The 25,559-nt window shown below is 40.9% G+C and overlaps 1 protein-coding gene across 3 annotated transcripts in view; it reads right to left on the bottom strand.

Annotated features, from left to right (window-relative positions):
• PDHX (pyruvate dehydrogenase complex component X) overlaps positions 1 to 25,559 on the bottom strand; it is a 76,530-nt gene that overhangs the window by 50,754 nt on the left and 217 nt on the right. For 2 of the 3 annotated variants that reach the window (XM_054825795.1, XM_054825797.1), the window contains exons 1-3: positions 25,267 to 25,519; positions 12,616 to 12,699; positions 2,591 to 2,691 (exon numbers count right to left, since the gene is read on the bottom strand). In XM_054825795.1, the coding sequence (XP_054681770.1) occupies positions 2,591 to 2,691; positions 12,616 to 12,699; positions 25,267 to 25,519 (438 nt within the window). Of the gene's footprint in view, positions 1 to 2,590; positions 2,692 to 12,615; positions 12,700 to 25,266; positions 25,520 to 25,559 lie in introns of those variants that run through there. The other variant, XM_054825798.1, reaches the window with a different exon arrangement.

The raw sequence follows: 25,559 nt of genomic DNA, 5'->3' as shown, positions 1-25,559 counted from the left end.
TGGGTACTGTCCTGGTTTTAGGTGGAATAGAGTTAATTTTCTTCCTGTCAGCTGGTACAGTGCTAGGTTTTGTATTTAGGATGAGAAGAATATTGATCACACACTACTTTAGTTGTTGCCAAGCAGTCAATGACTTTTCAGCTTGTCATACTGGCCTGCCAGTGAGAAGGCGGGGTTGCCCAAGAAGCTGGGAGGGGACACAGCCAGGACAGATGACTCAAACTGGCCATCAGGATATTCCATACCATACGACGTCATGCTCAGTATACAACTAGGGAGTTGGCCAGGAAGCGGCTCGGATCAGGAACTAGCAGAGTATCGGCTTTGGGTGGTAAGCAATTGTGCTGTGCATCCCTTGTTCTGTATATTCTTTCTATTATTATTATCATCATCATCTTCCTTTTCTGTCCTGTTAAACTGTCTTTATTGCAACCTGTGAGTTTTAACTTTTTTTCTTTTTGATTCTCTCCCCCATCCCACTGTGGGTGGGAATGAATGAACGGCTATGTGGTTGTTTTAGCTGCCTGACAGGTTAAGCCACGACAAACCTGCAACAGTATTTAAATACAAAGCCCAACACATTCACTATAAAAGTATGGTGGTAAAAGCATGGCACCACACAGCTGCATATTCATGTATCCCCTCTGCACCCAATCAGCTGGGCTGCGCCTATATAAAGGCAAATATCCATGCCTTCTCCATGGTGTTCATTTCACACCTGGTCCAACAGCACTTTATAGATGCAATTGGTTGGCCAAGCAACTGAGTGTTATGCAAGGGTAAGGAACTAGAGAAAGGCAAACACTACAATGCTGGAAACCTGAGCTATTAAGCAATGCTTCAAGACACAAAGGATCCTTTGACAGAAAGAATACAAGCTAAATTATTAGTCCTGGAACAACCAAACCTAACATACTGTGTACCAAGACAGCTAAAGTGTCAGTCAAACACTCTTAGAGTTAAGACAAAGTAACAGTACTAATATCCATTTTAACATGTCTACCACCAAAAAAAGCTACGAAGTTGCACAGTGATTCAAGTAGATTTCTTCAGTATCCTATGGATTGAACATTACAAAGTATTTCATAACTTTTCTTGGAGACACTAGCTCATAGGTAGGATGTTTAAGTGTGGTAAGAAGTTCTTTATATATCAGTATATGCATTAAACCTGAGAAATATTATGCTGCAGAACTTTGTTTCCCTGTTTAGCTGCATAATTGCCCAATTAGATTTTCTACAATTGTAACTAGGCAAGTTGTTTTACCTTAACCAAACTGCAAATTCATTGCAAAATCACATTTAAGTATACCACATTTATCTACCCGATTTCTAAAAGGAAAAAGAAAAGGTATCAGTGTTCTTGTGTGAGAGGCTAGCTGACAGTTTAAGACTTCACAGGATAAATAAGAGAACTCCACAGATTTGGATATTGTTTAGGGAAAATTTTAGAAAAAGTGGTGAATATTGAAAGGGAGGGAAAATCCTTTTGCTGTCTTTATACACAACTAGTAACAACTTTCATTTCCCTCCCTAAAGATAAGAAATTCTAAAATGTATTTCCCATTATACATATTTAATGGACAAGAAAAATATAGTCTCCCTTAATTTTTAAGCATAAAATATGGGCTTTCGGAAAATGCAGTATTTACTTTGACACAGAAGCAGCAACAGAAAGCCTCCAAATTACAGCCCCACCCTTCTAAATTCTGATGAGAATTAACATCAGGTCATTTTGAAATAAGAAATGTTTTTTAAAAATGTCAGAAAGAGGAGAAAGGAAAAGATACAGAATTTGACTTGTCTTTTTAGAATCCAGTATGTAAAGAATAGAACAGGACTTGCAAGCAGACCTTAAGCAATGCAGGGTTAGAACTAAGTCCTTCATCCTGATCTCTGTAGTCCTGTTGTTATTGATTTGTTCTTGGTACAGAACAGGATTTAAAGCCAAACATAAACAAGGAAGCAAAACAAACTGAGCGTTATCTCTGTTATATATGCACATACACACAAATACTCCAAAATGATGTTCAGAGAACTTCACTTTCATCCCAGTTCTCATTCTTTATATTAACCCTGATCAATCTAATTTTATGAATACAGGAAATTAATAATTCTAAGAATGGTCTTCTGAGTCAGCCCATCTTGTATAACGTTCCATCTTCAATGGCCAGCATAAGATAATCTAGTGTGGAGATCACACATCCTGGAAAAAGTATTATCCGAAATTCCACATTCCAGCTAACTGACCACAACTTGGTTTTTTGTAACTCAGAGTAAGAGATGTTATGAACTGTAATATTTCATGGACATAATCCATAAGGTGCAAAACATACAAAACAACATAATTCAATCAGTTTAACTGAAAATCCATTAAACACATATAGAATCATGTACCATGTACCAGTAGTCTGGTACATGTACGAAAGAAATAGAGTAATTATTTCTCACTAGGAATGCAAGTAAGTGCATTATTCTGAAAGCTGAGCAGAAGGAAATTTAGCTATCTAAGGTTTTGCTATTCTATGTTATGCTAAATGACAGGCTGAAGAAAAGTTATATCATCCTACTCAGAAAGGCAGAATCCCTACCAGTATTTTAGCCAATATGCCATCATCACTTGATTCCATGGTAATCACCGCTTTGTCTGTTTCAATTTCACACAATGCATCTCCAGCATTCACTGTGTCACCTGCAAAATATAACAGAACTTAAGAATGCTTAGCCTAAACTTCCTTTCAGATTTATTTAACCATCGAAGATAGATATTTATCAATATAATACAGATATTTGGCATTCTTTAATATATTCTATAACTAGGTGATCCCCTAACGTTACTTTTCATATTGTATCTTTGATTTCCAAATAAAACCCACTAATATTCAGAGACATAAACTGCTGTCGCAGAACATTAACATACTCCAAATACTGATGTTTACAGTAGGTTTTCAAAGAGGAAGTACACACACAATGAAATTTATTTCTACAATGCCATAACTCAGTAACACTGCCATGAATAAAATCCTGATGCTTCCAAATTCATCGCTAACTATAAGTCAAAGCAAGCTACTTAAAACTAATTTTTTAAGACAATGGTCACAGGCAACAACATTTTTAACTAAGCATCACAGTTCTCTAGTTTGTATCTACACTATTAAAGATATTAAAATAAAAACCTCAGGAACTTTAATCTCTTTGGAAAGCATATCTGCAAGCTTGTTTCCTCAATCACCTATACAGTTAAAAAAGGTCTTTTAGAAACATACTTTTTGAAATAAAAACATGCATAAGTGTTAGAAATTGCTTTCCTACATTACACAAATCTATGATCAATTTTGAGGTATACTCTTCCTCTCCTTTTGAAGAATACCCCTATCTGCTAGCACATGATAAAGATTCTGGATATGCTAGCACATGATAAAGGGTCTGGATTCTTTCAACAGATCAATACTGACTAGATGGCTAACATCAAAATTGAAATTACATTGAAAAACTTTGAGGTAGTTGAATGTTTTGGCCTCCAACAAAATAAGATAACCCTTTCCTTACAGAGCACTGAAAAATAGGGACAATATACATGCAAGCCTAACACGATTACAATTTTTCTATGAAGTAAAATTTTAAATATTTCCCCAGTACCAGAAATGCTGCAACAGTATTATCTAAGCAGTTAATTTAATTCCTGATATCACTCTCTGTTGTACTTAAACATCAGCATAAACCTAGTACAGGCTACCACCTGTATTTAGCTAAGAGATAAACATTTTTTATTTTTTTAAATTATTATTTCCTGTTTCAGGACTAACTGAATAAGAAGGGTAAAATGAGCACTGTATGATCCTTGTGATCTCTGCAGTAGTAAACAACAGAAACCTTCAAAGATAAGTTACTTACATGGTTTTATTAAGTCATTTATGTTCCTATTGTATAACTTGGCAGGGGAGTACACAAAGTAGCACCTGATCTTTTTAATTTAATAATCTAATTGCCACACTTCACTTAACAACAAATAGAGCATAAACTGTTTATAACAGGAAGTCAAAACTCCAGGCTCTATACAAGTGTTTTAATTCCACTGGATCATTAATTCAAGTAGCCCATATACCAGATCATTAGGTAAGTCCTTCATAGATGTTAAGAAATCAAATTGTTGGGCAAATTCTGTAGCCTACAGAGCTAAGATAGGCAAGCAGAAAGGAGCTTAACTCCATATCTTTATTATTCTCTCCTCCCAACCTGCAATCAGACTCTAAGTGTCCTGCACCATTAAAAAGAAATCTTAATGGTAAGCAACCTACAGCAGTAACTCCAACAATGCAAGCTAGTCGTGCAAGCTAGTCAAAGCAAATACCTTCATCAATATGTTTGTCACACACGACATATCTCTTAACTTGGGTACATGAGGCTGTTCACAGGAAGCTAAGGATTCCTTTGCACAGGGAAGGCAAGAAGAAAAGTCTTCAGAGAACAGGGCAAACCACTTTTCCACTACTATTTTTGTTTTCCTTTCACTGCTGCAGCCAAGAAGTGGTCATAAATTTGGAAGGCAATTGATTACATAAAATTTTAAGAATAATATTTCATAGCAGCATTCAAAAATCTCATGCGTGTTTCAGTATCCAAGTGCAACAGAAAGAATCACAGTTATTTTCATGATGATTGCAAAATTTGTGATAGTTCCTAATCAATGCCCACTTTGATGTCAATTACAAATCAGCTTTCCCAATAGATAGGATTGGAAACTGTCATGATTTAACCCCAGCCAGTAACTAAGCATTATGCAGCCACTCGCTCACCCCTCCCTCCCCAGTGGGATGGGGAGGAGAATGGAAAAAAACCTTGTGGGTTGAGATAAAGACAGTTCAATAGAATAACGAAGAGAAATAATAAAAAAAATGCTACAAGTGATGTACAATTGCAATTGCTAACCACATGCAGGAAAAAAACCAATGATGCTGAGTCTGTTTCTGAGCAGTGATCCCACCTCCCAGCTTGCTTCCCCAGTTATACATGGAGCATGATTTTATATGGTAGGGAATATCCCTTTGGCCAGTCTGGGTCAGCTGTCCTGGCTGTGCTCACCCAGCTTCTTGTGCACCTGGCACAGCGTGAGAAGCTGAAAAGTCCTTTACTTAGTGTAAACAATAAAACTACCTAGCAACAACTAAAAACATCAGTGTGTTATCAACATTATTCTCATACTAAATCCAAAATACAACAGTATACCAGCTACTGGAAAGAAAATTGACTCTATCTAAGCCAAATCCAGGACAAAAAAGAACACTTTTGAAGAGCATATCTTTGCTCTTACGCTTTCTACTAAGAGAGCAGTCTGTGCAACAGAAGTTACCTGAATGGCAGAGTACATATAATGCCCTTGAAAAATCTTGGGTGAGGTTCATCTGGGCTTTTTTAAATGACCAAGTTCCTACAGTAAGGCTGAATGATCAGGATCTCTACAAGTTTCCCTCTAGGAGATCACATCCAAACAGCATTCAATAGCCTACGTGCTCTGTTCAATAACTGACAGACAAGTATCCTAATCAAAACATACAAAGTCCACTCCTTGATGTACTCTTTGAAAATCAAATTGAAGTTCTCTGACGATATGTCCTGGTTTAGCACCAGCCGGCAGCTGAGCACCACGTGGCCACTCACTCGCTCCTCCCAACCCCAGTGGGATGTGGAGGAGAATCAGGAGAAAAAGGTAAAACTCGTGGGTTAGGATAAGGACAGTTTACTAGGACAGCAAAGGAAGAGGAAAATAACAATCCTTAGAACAGAATATACAAATATACAGATATACAATGCAATATGCTCACAACCAGGAAGCCGGGACTACCAACCAGCTGCCCCTCCTCCGCAGCCAGCCCCCTTTATTTATTGAGCAAGACATCATACCATATGGAATATCCCTTTGGCTAGTTTCGGTCACCTCTCCTGGCTGTGCCTCCTCTCAGCTTCCTGGTCAAAATTAACTCTACCCCAGCCAAAAATGAGGACAGTATCCACCCCTTAATTCTATACCACTTCCATCATGCCCAGATCCTACACTTTCCAATTAATCACCACCACTCTTCCTATCTTTGAACATAAATATATAAACGCAGATATCATTCCCTTAGTCCATGTACCATCCCTCTAAAATGTCCGCTGAATTCATTTAGCCCATGACTTCTGGGCTGAATCTTTCTTAACAGTCTCTCAGGGCAGGGGAGATGGTGTGTGGTGTTTGATTGTTGCATGCTGCATCTGGAGGTCGTGGTGTACCTGGCACGGCCCACGCTCACGGTCTGCAGGTTGAAGGTGTTGATCTCGAGGAAGTTGCTGGGTGCCAGTTGCTGCAGCCAGTTCTGGTTTCATCACCTCTGCACCTTGCCTCAGTTTCATCAAAGTTCGTTCTTCATTACTCTGGGTGATGCTTACTGTAATACTGTTGTTATGGCATATAGCAAACATAGTAGTGATGACATGCATTATCATGTAGTAATTAACATAATACAATTTAATTTATTGTCTACTCTCACCCAAAGTCAAATCCCCTTGAGGTACACATCAGACCTCCCCATCCTTCTGCATTACCCACCAAGTGCACCCAGGTCCTTGAGCAAAAGCGATCCAGTGAATGGATTTGCCTTTGCCTGAAGCAGGGCTAACCCAGACTGTCTTCCCCAACATATTCTTTATCTGCACTACAGGGAATTTATCCCCTTCTACAGCGCATGGAAGTTTTGACTGGGCAGGGCCAGCTCGATTGGTAGATCCCCTAGTGTTAACTAACCAGGTGGCCTTTGCTAACTGTGTATCCCAGTGTTTGATGGTCCCACCACCCGTTGCTCTCAGTGTAGTCTTTAGCAGTCCACTGTAGCGTTCGCTTTTCCCAGAGGCTGGTGCATGACAAGGGGATGTGATACACCCACTCAATGCCATGCTCTTTGTCCCAGGTGTCTATGAGGTTGTTTTGGAAATGAGCCCCATTGTCGGACTCAGTTCTTTCTGGGGTGCCATGTCACCACCAGACTTGCTTTTCAAGGCCCAGGATACTGTTGTGGGTAGTGGCATGGGGCACAGGATATGTTTCCAGCCATCCGGCGGTTGCTTCCTCCGTTGTGAGGACATAGTGCTTGCTTTGGCGGGTTTGTGGGAGTGTGATATAATCAATCTGCCAGGCCTCCCCATATTTATATTTCAGCCATTGTCCTCCCTACAAGAGGGGCTTTAGCCGCTTGGCAGTTACGGAGCCAGTTGCTCTACTTCAATTGCTGTAACCACCCCCACAGGACGCTGGCCACCATTCATGAATCAGTACAGAGATAGAGCACCAGCCACTTTTCTCGATCAGCAATATCTAAAGCCAGCAGGATGGCTTTCACCTCTGCAAAATGGCTTGATTCTCCTCCTCCTTCAGCAGTTTCAGCGACTTCACGCAGCAGCCTTCCACCTCCAACGCTTTCCCACAATGCGGCAAGACCCATCAGTGAACAGGGCATACGGCTTCTCATTTTCTGGCAGTTTATTATACGGTGGGGCTTCTTCAGCAAGCGTCACCTCCTCCTCTGGCGACATTCCAAAGTCTTTGCCTTCTGGCCAGTCCATGATCACTTCAGAATTCCCGGGCGATCAGGGTTTCCTATTGGAGCCCGTGGTGTGATCACAGGCGACTCACTCGCTCCACATAGCATCAGTTGCATGATATGTAGAGGGGACCCTCCCTTTGAACATCCAGCCCAGCACCAGCAGTCGGGGTGCCAGGAGGCATGCTTCAGTACCAGTCACTTCCTAAGTGGCTCGAACCCCCTCGTACACTGCCAGTATCTCTTTTTGAGTTGCAGTGTAGCAGGCCTTGGATCCTCTGTATCCTCAACTCCAAAACCTTAGGGGTCGACCTCGAGTCTCCCCTGGTGCTTTCTGCCAGAGACTCCAGGTAGGGCCATGCTCCCTGGCTGAGGTGTACCGCCCATTTTTAACATCTGGTCCTGCCCGGACTGGCCCAAGGGCTACTGCATGAACTCTTTCCTGTTTTAAGTTGTTCAAAGGCTTGTCGTTGCTCAGGGCCCCATTTGAAATCATTCTTCTTCTGGGTCACCTGACAGAGAGGGCTCACAACCAGACGGTAAGTTGGAATATGCATCCTCCAAAAACAGACAACGCCTAAGAAAGCTTGTGTTTTCTTTTTGCTAGTCAGTGGAGACATAGCTGCTGACAACACCCATCTTGCCATTTTATTGCTAAAAACTGGATCTCCTGTGCAGGTCCCTTGACTTTACTTTGTTTCATGGCAAAACTAGTTTTCAGAAGGATTTGGACTATTTTCTTCCCATTCTCAGTGACTTAGGCTGCTGTGCTGCCCCATACGATGATGTCATCAATGCACTGCAGGTGCTCCAGAGCTTCACCCTGTTCCAGTGCAATCTTTCCGTTGAGTTGCTGGACCGAGTTCTCTGCGTTGCCGAAGTTGGCTAGCCAATTTATCTGCTACTGGTCCTTCTTCGTCTTCCCAGTCCATTACTGCCAGTGAGCTGCCATATGATGATAGTGTGCTCCGTACAAGCTTCCACCACGTGGGTCATGTGCACTGGAAGTCACCTGGCTCTGTGGGTAACTGCATGCTGTCTGGGTCATAATAAACAATCTCTGCGTGGCTAATTCTCTCAGGTAATTGATACATTCCTCCATGGTGATCCACTTGCCTGAACAACATACAGCATCTTCACTGAAGGGATAGCTTTCCTTCACACCTGACAGAAGTCGCTTCCAGAGGCTGACGGCTTGTCTTTTTTTCCCAATGACATTGTCAATGCCCCCTTCCCTAGACAGGGATCCCAGCTGCTTGGCTTCCCTACCCTCTAATTCCAGGCTACTGGCCCCGTTATCCCAGCATCAGAGCAGCCAGGTGATAACATGCTCACTTGGCTGACAGCTGAAATCTTTTTGCCTATCTCTCAGCTCACTCAGGGACAGGGATTGGGTGATTACTTCTGGTTCTGCCCCTTCCTCCTGTTCTTGTGATGGTGCTGGTTCACTGTCATCCCTTACTAAGTGAATTGGGGTGTTTTTGTGGTTTTTCTTCTTCTGTATAGGGGCCACTGATACCAGCAAGAGTGGGTTCCTGGTTCAGCTGCCATGCCTGTCACCAGGGTTGGACAAGCCACAGTGCCTGTCACTCTTTTTCTCTCTCTTGCCCTTGAGGGTGCTGCCTGATATCGAGCCGTGTTTCATAGAAACTGTCCAGGGCACACCCCAGTGTGGTAAGTTGTGCCTCTTTGGAATAACCACAACATTTTTCTTTTATATATTCTATAACTTTAATAAAGTTTTGTAGTTGTTCAGGAATTAAATTTCAAACCATTGGAGATGAGAAGTTCTCTAGATACCTGCCCATATACTCCCACATGCTATGCCACCCATGACTATCCAGCCTTAAGGCAGATGTCTTGGTAGTATTCCTAACACAATTTTTTGTAATCCTAAACAAGACCTGGAACACATTCAGGAGACACAGCAGTAAGAGCATGCTGGCTTGAACATCCCAAGGGTATTCACAAGTCTCAAAAGCTGTTGTAACTAGCCTGAATGAACAAGGGGAGGTGAAAGAGCAGTAAAACCGCCTGTCAGTAAATGACGGCAAGCAAGGAAGGATTAACATAACACAACGATGTGAACAAACAAAACACCATTGTGACCAGCAACTAATTGATATAATAAATGCATATAACATTCATTTTAACATGCTGTTGTCAGATCTGTCATTATCTCAACCCTTCAAGACCCAGGTTGGGCATGAAAAAGGACTGTTCTGGTTTAGCTCCAGCTGGCAGCTGAGCACCACACAGCCACTTGCTTACTGCCCCCCACCCCCTTGTGGGATGGGGAGAAGAATCAGAAGAAAAAGGCAAAACTTGGGGGCTGGGATAAGGACAGTTTACTAGGAGACCAAATAAAGAGGAAAATAACAACACTACTTACGAAAGAATGTACAAAGCAGATTATACACAACCTAATTTGCTCACTGCCCAGAAGCCCGATGCCCAGCCCAACACGGAGCAGTAGCTCCTCCTCCCTGAGCATGACTGTCATATGGTATGGAATACCCCTTTGGCTACTTGGAGTCAGCTGTCCTGGCTGTGTCCCCTCCCAGCTTCTTGTGAAAATCAACTCTATCCTAGCCAAAAACCAGGACAGCATAGATTACGAAGTCCCTGGAGGTGATATCTCAGAAGCTGTGGGAGTTACACTGCACAAGGGAACTGCTAGCACTGTTGCCTATTCTGTTTCCTGCCCACAATAAGAGGAGGATTTCTGTCTCCTGGGCTGTCAGTCTATCATCTTTCATCAACATTAAATTCATACATAATACATACAAGTTTTTGGTTACACAGTTTTATTTTTATGAGACTGACTTTATTACCCATAGGAATCAATATGAAATGGCATTAACAATGAGAAAGAAATAGTAAAGCTGTCAATTAAATTCAGCACATGTCCTTCTGCAGTACTGAAATCATCTGTCCATCCTGTGAAACCATAAAATGCAAAACATTTGATATTTACACAAAGAGCAGAAAAATTATCAAAATAATATTCTACTGACCCCTGCTGGTTATACAGTAGGAGAAACATTTCATATGCAATCATCAGCTTTCTTCTGTCAATTGCTTTAAAATATTTATTTTCTTGGATATGAGATTAGCAAACACATTCAGCAATGATACTACATTTAGATGGCCAAGTCACTGGACAATTATGTAGCTATGAGCATCCCTTGCAGACAGAAGGACTGTAAGCATTAAATCACTTTGCTTTTTTTCTTCAAAATTTTTCTTCACTTTTTTAAAATGTTGTCATTATGTTTATTTTCCAGACTCTCAGAGGAAAAAAAAAATATCCATAGGAACTAATTATGGTCACAGATGTGCCAAATAAAACAATATACTATATTCAGTTTTGGCCTTGTTTCTAAATAGGAAGTAGAGTAATAAAAATCCTAAAATAGTTTTCTCTCAAAGTCCAACCATCAATTAAGATTTGATTTTAATTTAATTAAAACAGGTGTGGAACTTTCCCCCTCCCCCCCTTTTGGGCTGGGAGTGAAGTATAGTGGAAAGACTGAAAAAAACCATTGTATAGCTGTTGCATTCTAAGACATTTTTATGAGGAAAACTAACTCACTCATGTTGTGGAGCAAACTGGTATCTACTTTAACTCCCATCATGCTCTCTTCTTTGCTTTCTCTTGTAATTTTGAATGCTGTATTTATTGTAAAACAGACTACTGTTGATTTTTAATTTTTTTACAGTTATTGACAACTAATGAATATAAAAAGGACTTTGGATCGTTCCTTTCTCTCTGCATAATCTTGGACTTGATACTTGACTAACTGAAGCTTCAAGTTTCTAGAACATCAGTACAATTACTTTTTACAGACATTGACTGCCACACTGTTCCTAGTAAATTCTGCAGAAATTCTTACCAGAAGTTTTACAAGCAAAAGATCATGTCCAGTACTAGAGCCACAAGTTGCCTTTTGGCCACGTCTCAAAATGTGTTAAAAAAATGCATAAAAGCAGGGTGCTCCAGTAACACAGTGATGGAGCCTGTATCAACACTTAGAGGGTAAGCTAAAGGCAACGGCTTTTCTAGGCTGAATAGTCAAAATACATATAGCTCACCAAATTCCATTTGTCAAGATAATACGCTTTAAGGGATTTTTCTCTTCTCCAAACATGTTCATCTCTTTAGCAAATCTAAAAATGTCTGAGAACACGATATATTCCTACAGTCATCTAAAACTCTGCATTGCATCATATACCAACGGACAACTGCTACCTGGAATCCAAAACTACATTCAAAATCCAGTTTTAATATTAAATTGGAGAAGGGAAAGAGTAGGAGAGGGGAGAAAGGTCTTCCTGACATAACAGGGACGGAAGATTCTTCTGCATGTCATTTTTCATTTACGTATAACCTATGCGAAGACAAAACGTACACTCAGACTATTTATCTAGCTGCTCCAACATATTTTAACAGAAGTACATTACTTTTCAGTTGTCAGAGCACAGAAAACCTAAGATAACCATGGTTGTTAGGGCTTTTTTTGGAGGAGTAGTTTGGGTTTTGATTTGGGTTTTTTTTTTTTTTATTATTTGGAAACAGATTTCACCATTTGGAATTTGGGTTATGAAAGTAATTTAAATTTTTTTATCAGCTTTAATTGTAGACTATAGTTTAGATATGAAAAACATAAGCCCTGAATAGCAACTATAAAAATACCATAACTTTCATGTTATTTCATAATGCAGCAGAACAATGAAACAGAGACTCTTCCCAAAGTCAAAGGCTCTCAAACTTCCAAAGTTACTGATCATCATAACAACACTGGGAATTAAAGACAACACATGCATACTCACAACCTGGAACAGCCTAATGGGAATTTTTCAAAAATATAATCAATGCAACAATTTCAAAGCGGGTATTGTTCAAGAACACAACATCTATATACCAAACATTTTGCTTCAAAATACTAAGGTACAACCAGAAAGAATGATCTTATTCTTACAGAATAAATTTATATAGCTGAAGATTATAACAAACGTGGCCACAGAAAATGCTATCTTACCTTCCTTTTTTAACCATTTCACAATGTTTCCTTCTTCCATTGTAGGAGAAAGTGCAGGCATGAAAACTTTAATACCAGGTGTACCTGTAAAACAAGCACATGATTATCTAGACTAAATACATTTTCAGTATAATGATTTTCTCAGTTAACTGCTTAACACAAACGAAACTAGAAGTGCATGAATCTGAAAGTGTTGAACAGAAGATTCAATATGCTGCTGTTTTTTAAGCTTACAAACAAGCATGCACTCCCAAAAGCACCAAGGAAAACAAGGCACTAGATATATAACCTATATGAGAACAAGGGCCAACTTGAGTATAAAGTCATAAATAATACAAAGTATTAAGCAAATTAAACTCTGTTTTAAGTAAAAATATGATACAAAAACTTTGGATCAGATGAAGATGACTTTAGATACTCACACTGTTTCAGCTTTGATTCAATTAATTTTTAATGAAAACTTTCTTCACAACCAAGTCTTAATGCTTTACTAAAAATATACAAACTAGTACTTCAAGTACCCCTCAGTTCAGCCTGACCTACTGAACCTATGGTGCATGCAAGTGAAACAGGGTTATATAACTTTTGTCCAACAGAAATGTAAATGGAAAAAAAATCAAACTTGCTTAGAGCTCCAACTACACACAAGCTATGATGTGTAGAATGAAAAATCAGCTATAAGATACATATAGTAGAAAAAAAAAATCAGCAGCTAGTATTGAAGTTTTGATTTTCATATTTTTTATTCTCCCCTCACCCCCGAAATGCCATAAGTTTCAAATCTGAGCCAACTAATACCTCATGCCTCTTGAGTATCAGAGGCAGATGTACTAAACCAAACCACATTTCCATTTTTGGGGCTTTCCATACATGGCCCTGCATATGCTTACTTCTGCCCCTCTCAAGGCCTCTTTGATCAAAAGCTTGGTTAAAATGCTGTGTCACAGCCTCTCGTTTATTCTAGGACACAAGTGAATGTCCAGGAAATGAGTATCCTGCTTGTTTCCTGCTTGCTTTGCAGGAAAGGAAGTCTGGACATAAGACTTGTCAGACATAAGCAAGCCCAGAGGAGAGAACACACACAGACACACATATTTCAGTCCTCGAGAGGCCAAAACTGCTGCAATCATGAGAAACTGGGTAAGAGGTATTGATGTGTTCCCTGCTGATGAACCATGATGTGCTACAGAGGATAGTGTAACTCCACCCACAGATTCCTCAGTGGTATTTACCATAGTTTTTCTTCCTAATTATGCAGTATGTCAACAATATGATTATGAATGTATGACCAGAGTACCAGCCAGGCAGGCATCTGCTCTTCTGTTTCAGAGTACTTACCCATCCTCAGGCTTCTAATCATGGGCATGCAAGCATGAGGACATACTGAAGTGTAAACGTGCAAAATATATCTACACAATTGTTAGAATGCTTTCTGACTCTTAACCACAGGCTAGATATTTATATGATATTTATATTAAGACCTCTGTCTTAATGCTGAAATGCAATATTAAGAGCACACCAAGGCGAAGCATGTAAACCCATTCCTCCAAAGTTCAAACTTTATAAAAAGAAATGGGAATTCAGAGTCCAGAATTCCTAGGTGATAGTTTTGTTGGTCTTATCGAAATCCGCCACAAACATGACATCCTCCTTTTTTCTCTCTGCCACAGGCTGTGGAATTTTTTCAAGATGACAGATTAAAGTACATATTTCAAATTAATAGAAGTCCCCTGATCCTAGTACTCCATACACTCATGATCCACCTCTTTCACTGATAAGCTTGTCCAATGTTTATTTATCCTTTCTGCTATGAAACTATATTTACTTTGCAGACTGAAATTGCCTAATTTCAAGTTTCAGTGATTGGATCTTATGCCTCTGTTAAAAAGCTTTAAAGATATCTCATTACAGAGATCCTTCTCATGGGTAAGTGTCTATGAACAGACCACGTAAATTCTTAGCCATTTCTTTCCTTTGACAAGCCAAATAAAGAGATCTGAAAAGTCCAATGTATTTAAGCAACACCACCTCTCTGGCCTTGCAACACCATGTACCAGACACTAGCTAGCAGATCACTTCAGTCCACCAATTGACTGAATCTGCTTAATAAACCCATACACAGAGAGAAGTGGCACTGCACAGCAGCAAGCTGCATGTCATGTAAGTTGGATTTTTCTGAGGACAGGGCTCATGATACAGCACATTCCTTGGCTTCATAGCACACCACATCTCTTCTCATTTGATCCAGTATACCAAAGTAATATTCTGACATACAGCTTATAATACAAGAGATACTCTTTCTGAACTTTAAAGGATCATCGTGAGGCCAAATAAATACACCTTTTTAGATACCATTTTATAAGAGTAGTTTTCCAGCACCTGACTGATTTTTGAGGCTCCTTCTTGAACTATTATATCTGAATCTATATTCAGTTAGACAACTGAAATAGACACATAGAAAGTACATTGTATACAATGGCAAGAATCAGTTCTGCTTCATATTTATTCCCTTTTATCTAATACCCAGCATTAAGGCTTATTATCATTCAATAGGAAACAACACTACATTTCTCCCAGTTGCTGTATTGCTTACAGTAAGCAGAAAGTGCTTTAAAAACTTAGAAATTAATCCTTCTCCCCCTTATAATCCAGAATAAAAAAAGCAAGGAAAAAATAGAAGAATTTTGAGCTGAAAAACACATCACCTAGAATGAGAATGCTTCTCATCCTTACTTCCAAGTCCTAAGAGTTACCATGGTTAAGATTTCAGAGAAGACAGAGATGGAAGAGAAACTTCAATTAATACACAATGACTTCAGGAAATTAAAAGTGTCCACCTATGTTCTGTAATTCACTGATGTTAATACATCAAATAAATCTGACCTTGCCTTTTTCATTGCTACAGGATTACGAAAGAATAAATCATCATTGAGCCAACAAGGAGAGGTGCCATGCTGGACCTTGTTCTCACCAACAAGGAAGGCCAATGGGGAATGTGAAGCTCAAGGGCAGCCTTGACTTCGGTGACCATGAAATGGTGGAGTTCAAGATCCTCAGAGCAGCAAGGAGGATGTACAGCAAGCTCACTACCCTGGACTTCAGGAGAGCAGACTTTGGCCTCTTCAGGGATCTGCTGGGTAGAATACCATGGGACAAAGCTCTGGAGGGAAGAGGGGCCCAAGACAGCTGGCTAATATTCAGGAGTCACCTCCTCCAAGCTCAGGAGCGATGCATCCCAACAAAGAGGAAGTCAGGCAAAAATGCCAAGAGGCCCCCATGGGTGAACAAGGAGCTCCTGGGCAAAGCCAAACAAAAAAAGGAAGCCTACAGAGGGTGGAAGCAAGGGCAGGTAGCCTGGGAGGAATACAGAGAAACTGTCCGAACAGCCACAGATCAGGTTAGGAAAGCCAAAGCCCTGACAGAATTAAGTCTGGCCAGGGATGTCAAGGACAACAAGAAAAGTTTCTATAGGTATGATGTCAGTGATAAAAGGAGGACAAGGGAAAATGTGGGTCCCCTCTGGAATGAAACAGGCAACCTGGTTACCCAGGATATGGAGGAGGCTGAGGTACCCAACGACTTCTTTGCCTCGGTCTTCACTGGCAAGTGCTCTAGCCACACTGCCCAAGTCACAGAAGGCAAAGGCAGGGACTGGGAGAATGCAGAACTGCCCGCTGTAGGAGAAGATCAGATTTTAGAATATCTAAGGAACCTGAAGGTGCACAAGTCCATGGGACCTGATGAGATGCATCCACAGGTCCTGAGGGAACTGGCGGATGAAGTGGCCAAGCCACTCTCCATCATATTTGAAAAGTCATGACAGTCTGGCAAAGTTCCCACTGGCTGGAAAAGGGGGAACATAACCCCCATCTTTAAGAAGGGCAAAAAGGAAGACCCAGGGAACTACAGGCCGGTCAGTCTCACCTTCTGTGCCTGGCAAGATCACAGAGCAGATCCTCCTGGAAACAGTTCTCAGGCACCTGGAAAATAAGGAGGTGACTGGTGACAGCCAACACAGCTTCACTAAGGGCAAATCCTGCCTGACAAATTTGGTGGCCTTCTAGGATGGGGTTACAGTGTCAGTGGACAAGGGAAGAGTGACAGACGTCATCTACCTGGACTCGTGCAAAGCATTTGACACTGTCCCACATGACTTCCTTGTCTCTAAATTGGAGAGGCATGGATTCAATGGATGGACCACTTGGTGGATAAAGAATTGGCTGGATGGTCACACTCAAAGAGTTGTGGTCAACAGCTCAATATCCAAGTGGAGCCCAGTGATGAGTGGCATTCCTCAGGGGTCAGTACTGGGACCGGCACTGTTTAACATCTTTGTTGGTGACATGGACAGTAGGATCGAGTGCACCCTCAGCAAGTTTGCTGACAACACTAAGCTGTGTGGTGTGGTCGACACACTGGAGGGAAGAGATGCCATCCAGAGGGACCTTGACAAGCTTGAGAGGTAGGCCCGTGAGAACCGCATGAAATTCAACAAGGCCAAGCACAAGGTCCTGCACATGGGTCAGCACAATCCCAAGCACAACTATAGGCTGGGCAGAAAATGGATTGAAAGCAGCCCTCAGGAGAAAGACTTGGGGGTACTGGCTGATGAAAAGCTCAATATGAGCCAGCAGCGTGCACTAGCAGCCCAGAAAGCCAACCGTGTCCTGGGCTGTATTAAAAACAGCATGGCCAGCAGGTTGAGGGAGGTAATTTTGCTCCTCTCCTCCTCTCTCATGAGACCCCACCTGGAATACTACACCTAGCTCTGGGGTCCCCAGTATGAGAAAGAGATGGAGCTGTTGAAGCGAGCCTAGAGGAGGGCCACAAAGTTGATGAGAGGGCTGGAGCACCTCTCCTATGAGGACAGGCTAAGAGAGCTGGGATTGTTCAGCCTGGAGAAGAGAAGGCTCCAGGAAGACCTTATTGCAGCCTTCCAGTACCTGAAAGAGGCCTACAGGAAAGATGGTGAAGGACTGTTTATCGGGGATTGTAGTGACAGGACAAGGGGTAATGGGTAAACTAAAAGAGGGTAGATTTAGATTAGATGTTAGAAATTCTTTACTGTGAAGGTGATGAGGCACTGAAACAGGTCTCCCAGAGAAGTTGTGGAGGCCCCATCCCTGGAAGCGTTGCAGGCCAGGTTGGATGAGGCTTTGGGCAACCTGGTCTGGTGGAAGGTGTCCCTGCCCACAGCAGGAGGGTTGGAACTAGATGACCTTTGAGGACCCTTCCAACACAAACCATTCTGATTCTATGATTACATTTGCAAAATAACATAGGTATAATCATAAGTATTTCAGAGGTTAGGTAGAGATATTAAGTAACGGAAATAATGGAAAAACGATGTAATCTCTCTTCCCACACCTCTTGAGTGGATGGACCTCAAGGCAAGGATGCGGGGGAAGTGAAGTCCCTCCCACTGTAACACATCAGGTTTGTGACCACTTGAGGAACATGAACATACATAACTGTATGGGACCTGACGATATGTATTCCAGAATCCTAAAGGAACTGACATGTAGTTGCCAAGCCACTCTCTGTGATATTTGAAAAGTCACGGCAGTCAGATGAAGTCCCTGGTGACTGGAAAAAGGGAAACATTGCACCCATTTTTCAAAAGGGTAAAAAAAAAAGGACCCTGGGAACTCCTGACCTGTCAGCCTCACCTCTGTGCCTGAGAAGATCATGGAACAGATCCTCCCGGAAGCTGCTCTAAGGCATATGGAGGACAGGGAGGTGACAGCCAGCATGGCTTCATGAAGGCCAAGTCTTGCTTGACCAACTGAATAGCCTTCTATGATGGAATGACTGCATGAGTGGACAAAGGACGAGCCACTGATGTAACATAGCTGGACTTCTGTAAGGCCTCTGACATGGTCCCCCACAATGTTCATCTCTAAAACTGAGAGATACGCGTTTGACAGATGGACTATTCTGTGAATAAGGCTGGATGGTCGCATCTAGAGAGTAGTGTAAATGGCTCAATGTCTGGACGGAGACCAGTGACAAGTGGTGTCCCTCAGGGGTCCATACTAGGACCAGTACTGTTTAATATCTTCATCAACAACATAGGCAGTGGGATCGAGTGCACCCTCAGCAAGTTTACAGATGACACCAAGCTGAGTGGTGTGGCTGACACACCTGAGGGATGTGATGCTGTTAAGAAGGACCTGGACAAGCTTGAGAAGTGGGCCCGTTTGAACCCCATGATGTTAAACAAGGCCAAGTACAAGGTCCTGCACATGGGTTGGGGCAACCTCTGGTATCAATACCAACTGGGGAATGAAAGGACTGAGAGCAGCCCTGCTGAGAAGACTTGAGGTATTGGTGGATAAAAAGCTAGACATGAGCCAGCAACGTGCACTTGCAGCCCAGAAAGCCAACCCTATGCTGGACTGCATCAAAAGAAGCATGACCAACAGGTTGAGGGAAGTAATTTTGCCCCTCTACTCCCCTCTGGTTTATCAGGGAGTGAGACCCCTCCTGGAGTACTGCGCCCAGCTCTGGAGCCCTCAGCACTGGAAAGACATGAACCTGGTGGAGCAGGTCCAGAGGAGGACCACAAAAATGATCAGAGGGATTGGGCACCTCTCCTACAAGGAATGCATGACAGACTTAGGGTTGTTTAGTCTGGAGAAGAGGAAGCTCTGAGGAGACCTTACTGCAGCCTCTCAATACTTAAAGGAGGCTTATAAGAAAGATGGGGACAGACTTTTTAATAGGGATAATGGCTTTAAACTAAAGGATGGTAGATTCAGACTAGATACAAGAAAGAAATTTTTTTTTACGATGAGGATGGTGAAACACTGGAGCAAGTTGCCCAGAGAGGTGGTAGATGCCCCACTCCTGGAAACATTCAAGGTCAGGTGGGACAGGGCTCTGAGCAACTTGATCTAGTTGAAGATGTCCCTGCTCACAACAGGGGGGGTTGGACTACACGACCTTTAAAAGGTCCCTTCCAACCTAAACCATTCTGTGATTTTTTTTTTTTTAATGTGAAATGGAAACATTGTAGCAAACCTCTAATCATGTCAGCCATCATCAATTATCTTGATATTTTAAAAGGCACCAAGAGCAGGAAGTTATTTATTCCCCAAAAATCCCCAGAAGAGCAACATAATCAAGATCATGCTCCCCAAAAAAACTGTGGGAATAAGCCAAGTGTATGTATGGTTCATGTTCCCAGAAGACTGCATGAGGAAATATAAATGTCTTCTATTCACAGGTTAATTTTCCAAATCAGTCCTAGAAATTGATCTATTCTTTCCACAGTATTTAAATACTTGTCAGTTTAATACTACTCATTACTGTAATGGTTAGAAATGTATCCAGACAGTGTTCCTTGTAACACTGGCAATTCCTATCTGAATTACCTCCAAGGATTTTATTTAAAAAGTTTCTTCTTGCAACCTCCCATCTTGGACCAATACACAGAAAAATGAACTGCGTTAAGAATGTGTATTATTCTTCATGTGTTCATTCACCAAATCGTGTTTTGTCTATGATCATTTTCCAAATACTACAAATTAAATTATGAGTTCACAATTTTCTTTACATATGTTCACTCAAAAAATATTTACAGATAATAGCAAGTAGAAAATAATACATTATAGAATGTAAAGAAGTGTTCTCTGTTTCATTTGTCTAACTTGACAAGGAAAATCACATGCAGGGTTTGGGTTTCCCCCCTCCCCCCACAACTGCTACAGTCACCAGATCTATTTCTAGGCTGCTTTTGCTGGCATATCAAAGAAAGAAAAATATTCCTGACACTCAGAAAATTTTGGAGGCAGAGTACTTGAGAGAACACTACACTAAAAAAGTAATAAATTATCTCAAGTAATTTTTAAATTGGGTTATCTAGGAAGGAACTTAATCTTCAGAAATAATGTTGATAACACGGATAGCCATGGCAGCAAAAAAGTAGACAAAGTATACCAACAAATTACTTCTATTACTTTACTTCGCACAGAACTTCCTTTTCCTCCTCACTTATATGCAGCCTGATCTGACATATGCAGAATTATACAACAGAATTATACTAGTTACAGCATCCACTACAGTAACGTACAAGAAAAGATTTCAGCAACAGACTTGGCAATGCTATGGCACTGATTTTAAAACTCAATTTCTAATTACTTTCAGTTGTCTGGAGGTCAGATGTAGTCGCTAAGTTCATAGAAAAACTTCCCAGAGAACACAGTTATTAACTTATTTGGATACTTTAAAGTAATTTCATAGCTACAATATCAAAGTGCTTTTTAAACAAGAAAAGCATTTCTTCTCCCTACAATGTATCACAAACCTAATTTGCAAGGCAGCCCAATGATTGCATTTGAACTGGGCCAGTTCAGGGAAAAGAGTTTTAAGTTAATGTGGAGCAAAAAGCTGTTGTGTGTATCCATGATACAACCAAAAGGAGTTAATCAGCCTTCTGCCCCAACTGTTCATGTTCATAACTTTATTCATACTAGCAGCAGTACTAATACTCATGTTGCTGCCCAGTTATCCAAACTGGGGAATAGATTTTGCTGGAAGTTAAGCCCATCACAAAAACGAATACAATTTCAGTCAGGTTAGCTTCTTGATCTGGCTCATCATATAGCAGTATGAACAAAATCAGCATTTAAAATGGGCAGTGAGAACTAGGATAGAATTTAAGTTGAGTTAAAGCAATTATGGAACTACAATCCAAGTGCTAATGCAAAGGAAACTCCTTTCTCATCCTCCAAACTCACCAACCTATCCATTTCTCATGTATTCATTCAACGCTCATGCATAGATACACCTATGTTGAGAGAAGTTCAGCAACAGATGCACAAGAACACTAGCTATAACAATGGACTTCTTTCAAAGCTATTTTAGTCGCTTTTCAGTTAATAAGTGTACACATCCAAAAAAACAGGCTTAAACGTGTCAAAAAAGGGTAATCTTACAATGAACCATTCCCTTCAAGTAATATCTTCCCTCATTAAATAAAAAAACATTAATAAAAGGAGTTATTGCATTTACATAGGTTAGTTGCACTATACAGGCAGTCTTTGGGAAGTAAATATTTTTGCTCTTTTATTATGTGTAAAAAAAAAGTTCTGGCAATTCACACAGAATCTCAAAGACAGACCTCACTGGCATAATAGAATTTAGAGCCATGAGCATATGAAACTTCTGAACTCCCAGTCACCATCCATTAATTTTACTGCTATCAACAGTAACTGTGTTATTTCATATCAATTATCTGAATAAAAAGGAGGAAGACTTAAACCTTCACATAAATAGTAGCTACTATTTTAAAGAAAACCCTCTGTGTATCCAAGAGAATTTGTTCTTGGTAACACATTTTAAGAATCAAGTTGAGTCTGGGAATGATGTTTCTCCCTCCTTCCTTCTCCATCAAGAAATTAAGTGCATGTTTAGGCTGTGTATCAAACAGACTGAAGATCAGGGCTTTAAGGGAAGAGTAGACCAGCAGACCTCTATAATTTCCCATTAATTACAATCTGAGAATCCCATTGACAGTAAATTTTGTACTTAAAACTTATTCATCATAACACGGGTTCATTGCCTTTCTTTGACCTCATCTGATACAGAAACAGCTACAGCACTGTCAAACAAAAAAAAGTGCAATGAACTTAAGACAAATACTTTAATGTGCCCCATCAAAGAGATATTTCATAACTTCCTAAGCCACACTCTGTAGTCAGTAGAGAACTGAAAGATTTACTCCAACCTGACATCAATGATAAGATTAAGAAACATTAAAACCAAAGAAAAATTGACAGGCCTCCAACATAAAGGTTCATCCTATTTTTCTTCCTTCCTCGTAACCAACAAATTAGGAATTCAATTCTGAATTAATCATTTTGACTATGCAAAACAACTGTCTCCCTCCTCTATCACCACCACAGAGGGGGACAGAAACACATAGATGTCCTGGTTTCAGCTGAGAGGGTTAATTTTTTTCATAGTAGCTAGTATGGGGATATGTTTTGGATTTGTGCTGCAGGCAGTATTGATAATATAGAGATGTTTTTGTTCTATGGACCTATTGTTGAGCAGTGCTTACACAGAGCCAAGGCTTTTTCTGTTTCTCGCACTGCCCTGCCAGCGGGATGGTTGGGGGTACACGAGAAGTTGGGAGGAGACACAGACAGGACAGCTGACCCAAACTGACCAAGGGGATATTCCATACCATATGACGTCATGCTCAGCTTATAAGGAGCTTGGGGGAAGAGGGACTGGGGGGCGGCGGCATTCAGAGTGATGGTGTTTGTCTTCCCAAGTAACCGCTACGTGTGACAGAGCCCTGCTTTCCTAGAGATGGCTGAACACCTGCCTGCCCATGGGAAGTGGTGAATGAATTCCTTGTTTTGCTTTGCTTGTGCATGCGGCTTTTGCTTTTCCTATTAAACTGTCTTTATCTCAACCTATGAGTTTTCTCACTTTAACTTTTCCAATTCTCTCCCCCATCCTGATGGGGGGGAGTGAGCGAGCGGCTGCGTGGTGCTCAGCTGCCGGCTGGGGTAAAACCACAATAGAGAAGCAAAACACTAAAATGACACAACAAAACTAGATCCACATGGACCAATACTTCAAATGATGGCACTTTCAGAAAAGTGGAGAAATAAAACTAATACTAAAACTGACTTAACTTTTAAATTCTCAAACTAGGAAACAAGAGTGAGTTTTATATCCAAAAGAGCTGTATTTTACCAGAGAAGTTATGACTTTGTTTTCACTTTAGAAGCTACAATAAACATTTAAGAAAAATAGTGTCACTGAGATATGCCCCACCTTGAAAAGCAGTAATGAATATTAAGACAGTTCAAAGAAACAAGTCAATGAGGAAAGCCTGAAGAAGTGTGGTATCTCCACCTTAATACATAACAGCTTACAGTAAAGAAGAAAATAAAACCACTCATTTCCATATCCAAAATTAATATTTTAACTCCAGCTATGTATTAAATAAACCTTTCTCACCATACAGTACTACAATAGATTGCCTGAGAGGACTGTAGACAAGAGGTCTTTAAGGAGTTAGATACTAAGACTAATGTAGAGGTAGCTAATCCTGCACTGGACAAAGAGATAAACATATTTTTTGAAGGAATCACATTTTTTCTAATAAAATTTGGAAATAAATAACATTTGTTTCAAGAACAGGGATAGCCTGTTACTGATACTTGAAACACTACTTGTAGTAGTGTTTCAAGTAGCTACAGAAGAGCATGGAAGCTATATTTTATGTATTTTTTTAAATGGAGAAATGGAGATTGAATTTATTAATTGCATGTCTAGCATACATTGCTACATAGAAGTCAACCTATGAGGTTAAGGCAACAGCCTTTCAAGATACTTTTTTTTCTTCTTCTCAGAAGTTTGTTACAGAATTACCCGGCAGATGTATTTAACTTCCATATTTTTCTCTAAGAGATGTGGAAAGAGTTTTGTATGCCCAAATGAAATGTGATCTTTTCTCTCCCTACTTGATCTGTTAGTTACAACTTGTAAAATGTTTAAATGATAATCAAGTGCGTTATTATTGGGTACTGGTGTGATACTGAGCATAAAATACCTGAACTCTGTTTTAAGTGCACTTATAAAGCACTGAGCTTTTGCTAACCTTATGTAAGAAAGCTACATGCATTTTACAATAAAATTACCTGCATTTTACAATGAAGCTCAGTAGAATTTAAAGACTTGTTAATCATTGGGGTTTAGATGTCAGTATACCTTTCTCTTCTGGCACTGGTTGTCTTTGCTGCTTTGCAGTATGAAAATCTTTCCCCGATATAGGGAAGGCTATCCCTGTTCTTGAAACAAATGTTATTTATTTCCAAATTTTATTAGAAAAAATGTGATTCCTTCAAAAAATATGTTTATCTCTTTGTCCAGTGCAGGATTAGCTACCTCTATATTAGTCTTAGTATCTAACTCCTTAAAGACCTCTTGTCTACAGTCCTCTCAGGCAATCTATTGTAGTACTTTATGGTGAGAAAGGTTTATTTAATACATAGCTGGAGTTAAAACAAGATGACAGGAAACTGGTGGAATCTCCAAACACTGGAAAAAACAAACCCCAAAACCTTCATTTTCAGTACTTAAGTATATTTATACTTAGAAAACACTCAACTATTCTCAATTATAAGCACTTTTTTCCTTATCCACAACAAAGTATTTACATATTTGAAGGCTTGATCTCCCAATCTGTTTTCCTCTCTAGACTCCAATTCCTTCAGTTTTTCTCAGTGATCACATTTTCTAGACCTTTAATAGCTCTCGCACCTGTCTCCAAACTCTCTCCCATCAGCCCATACCCTTCCTGATGTACTTCCAGTACCTCCAGAGATCAAACCAAACAGCACCCTGCCAAACTAACCCATCTCCATAGCCTGCCATCCACTTCCCAACCGGTCATTGCTACTCAGTACACCGACGGCCCTGCTCGGCCTTGCCACCCCACACACCCGCCTGGTTAACAGCAAGCACTCACACCTCCCCGCCACCTTGCACAATCTCTACTTCTCCCCCAGCATCACCTACCCTCATCCCTCACTTAACGTCGCAGCTCCTCCACGCACACCTGCAGCAGGCCAACAGCACAGGCACCCGACTGACAACGAAAGGCACAGAATCCAGCCTGTCACTCACCCAGTAGCTCTCGGGTCCCGTGCAGAAGCCTCCAGCCTCCTCGAGCGGGGAAAGACACACCTGCTCCCAGACCTGGCCGCCCCCGCAGGAGCAGCCTCGCCACCCCCTTGCCGCCACAGCTCAGCCACAAAGTAGCTGCCATCTTGCTTCTCCTCACTTCCCTGTACAACTCAGCGCTAGAGCTGCCTCTCTCACTGCCTGAGAAGAAAAAAGGCAGCACGCGCGCCACCCCGCGGCCAAGCCGCCTTAGCATCAAGCCCTCCCGCAGCACTAGCCGTGGGCGCTCAGTCACT

The sequence above is a fragment of the Grus americana genome, chromosome 5 (assembly GCF_028858705.1).
Source record: "Grus americana isolate bGruAme1 chromosome 5, bGruAme1.mat, whole genome shotgun sequence".
NCBI classification, from domain to species: Eukaryota; Metazoa; Chordata; class Aves; order Gruiformes; family Gruidae; genus Grus; species Grus americana.
This window is presented reverse-complemented; position numbering and strand designations above follow the sequence as displayed.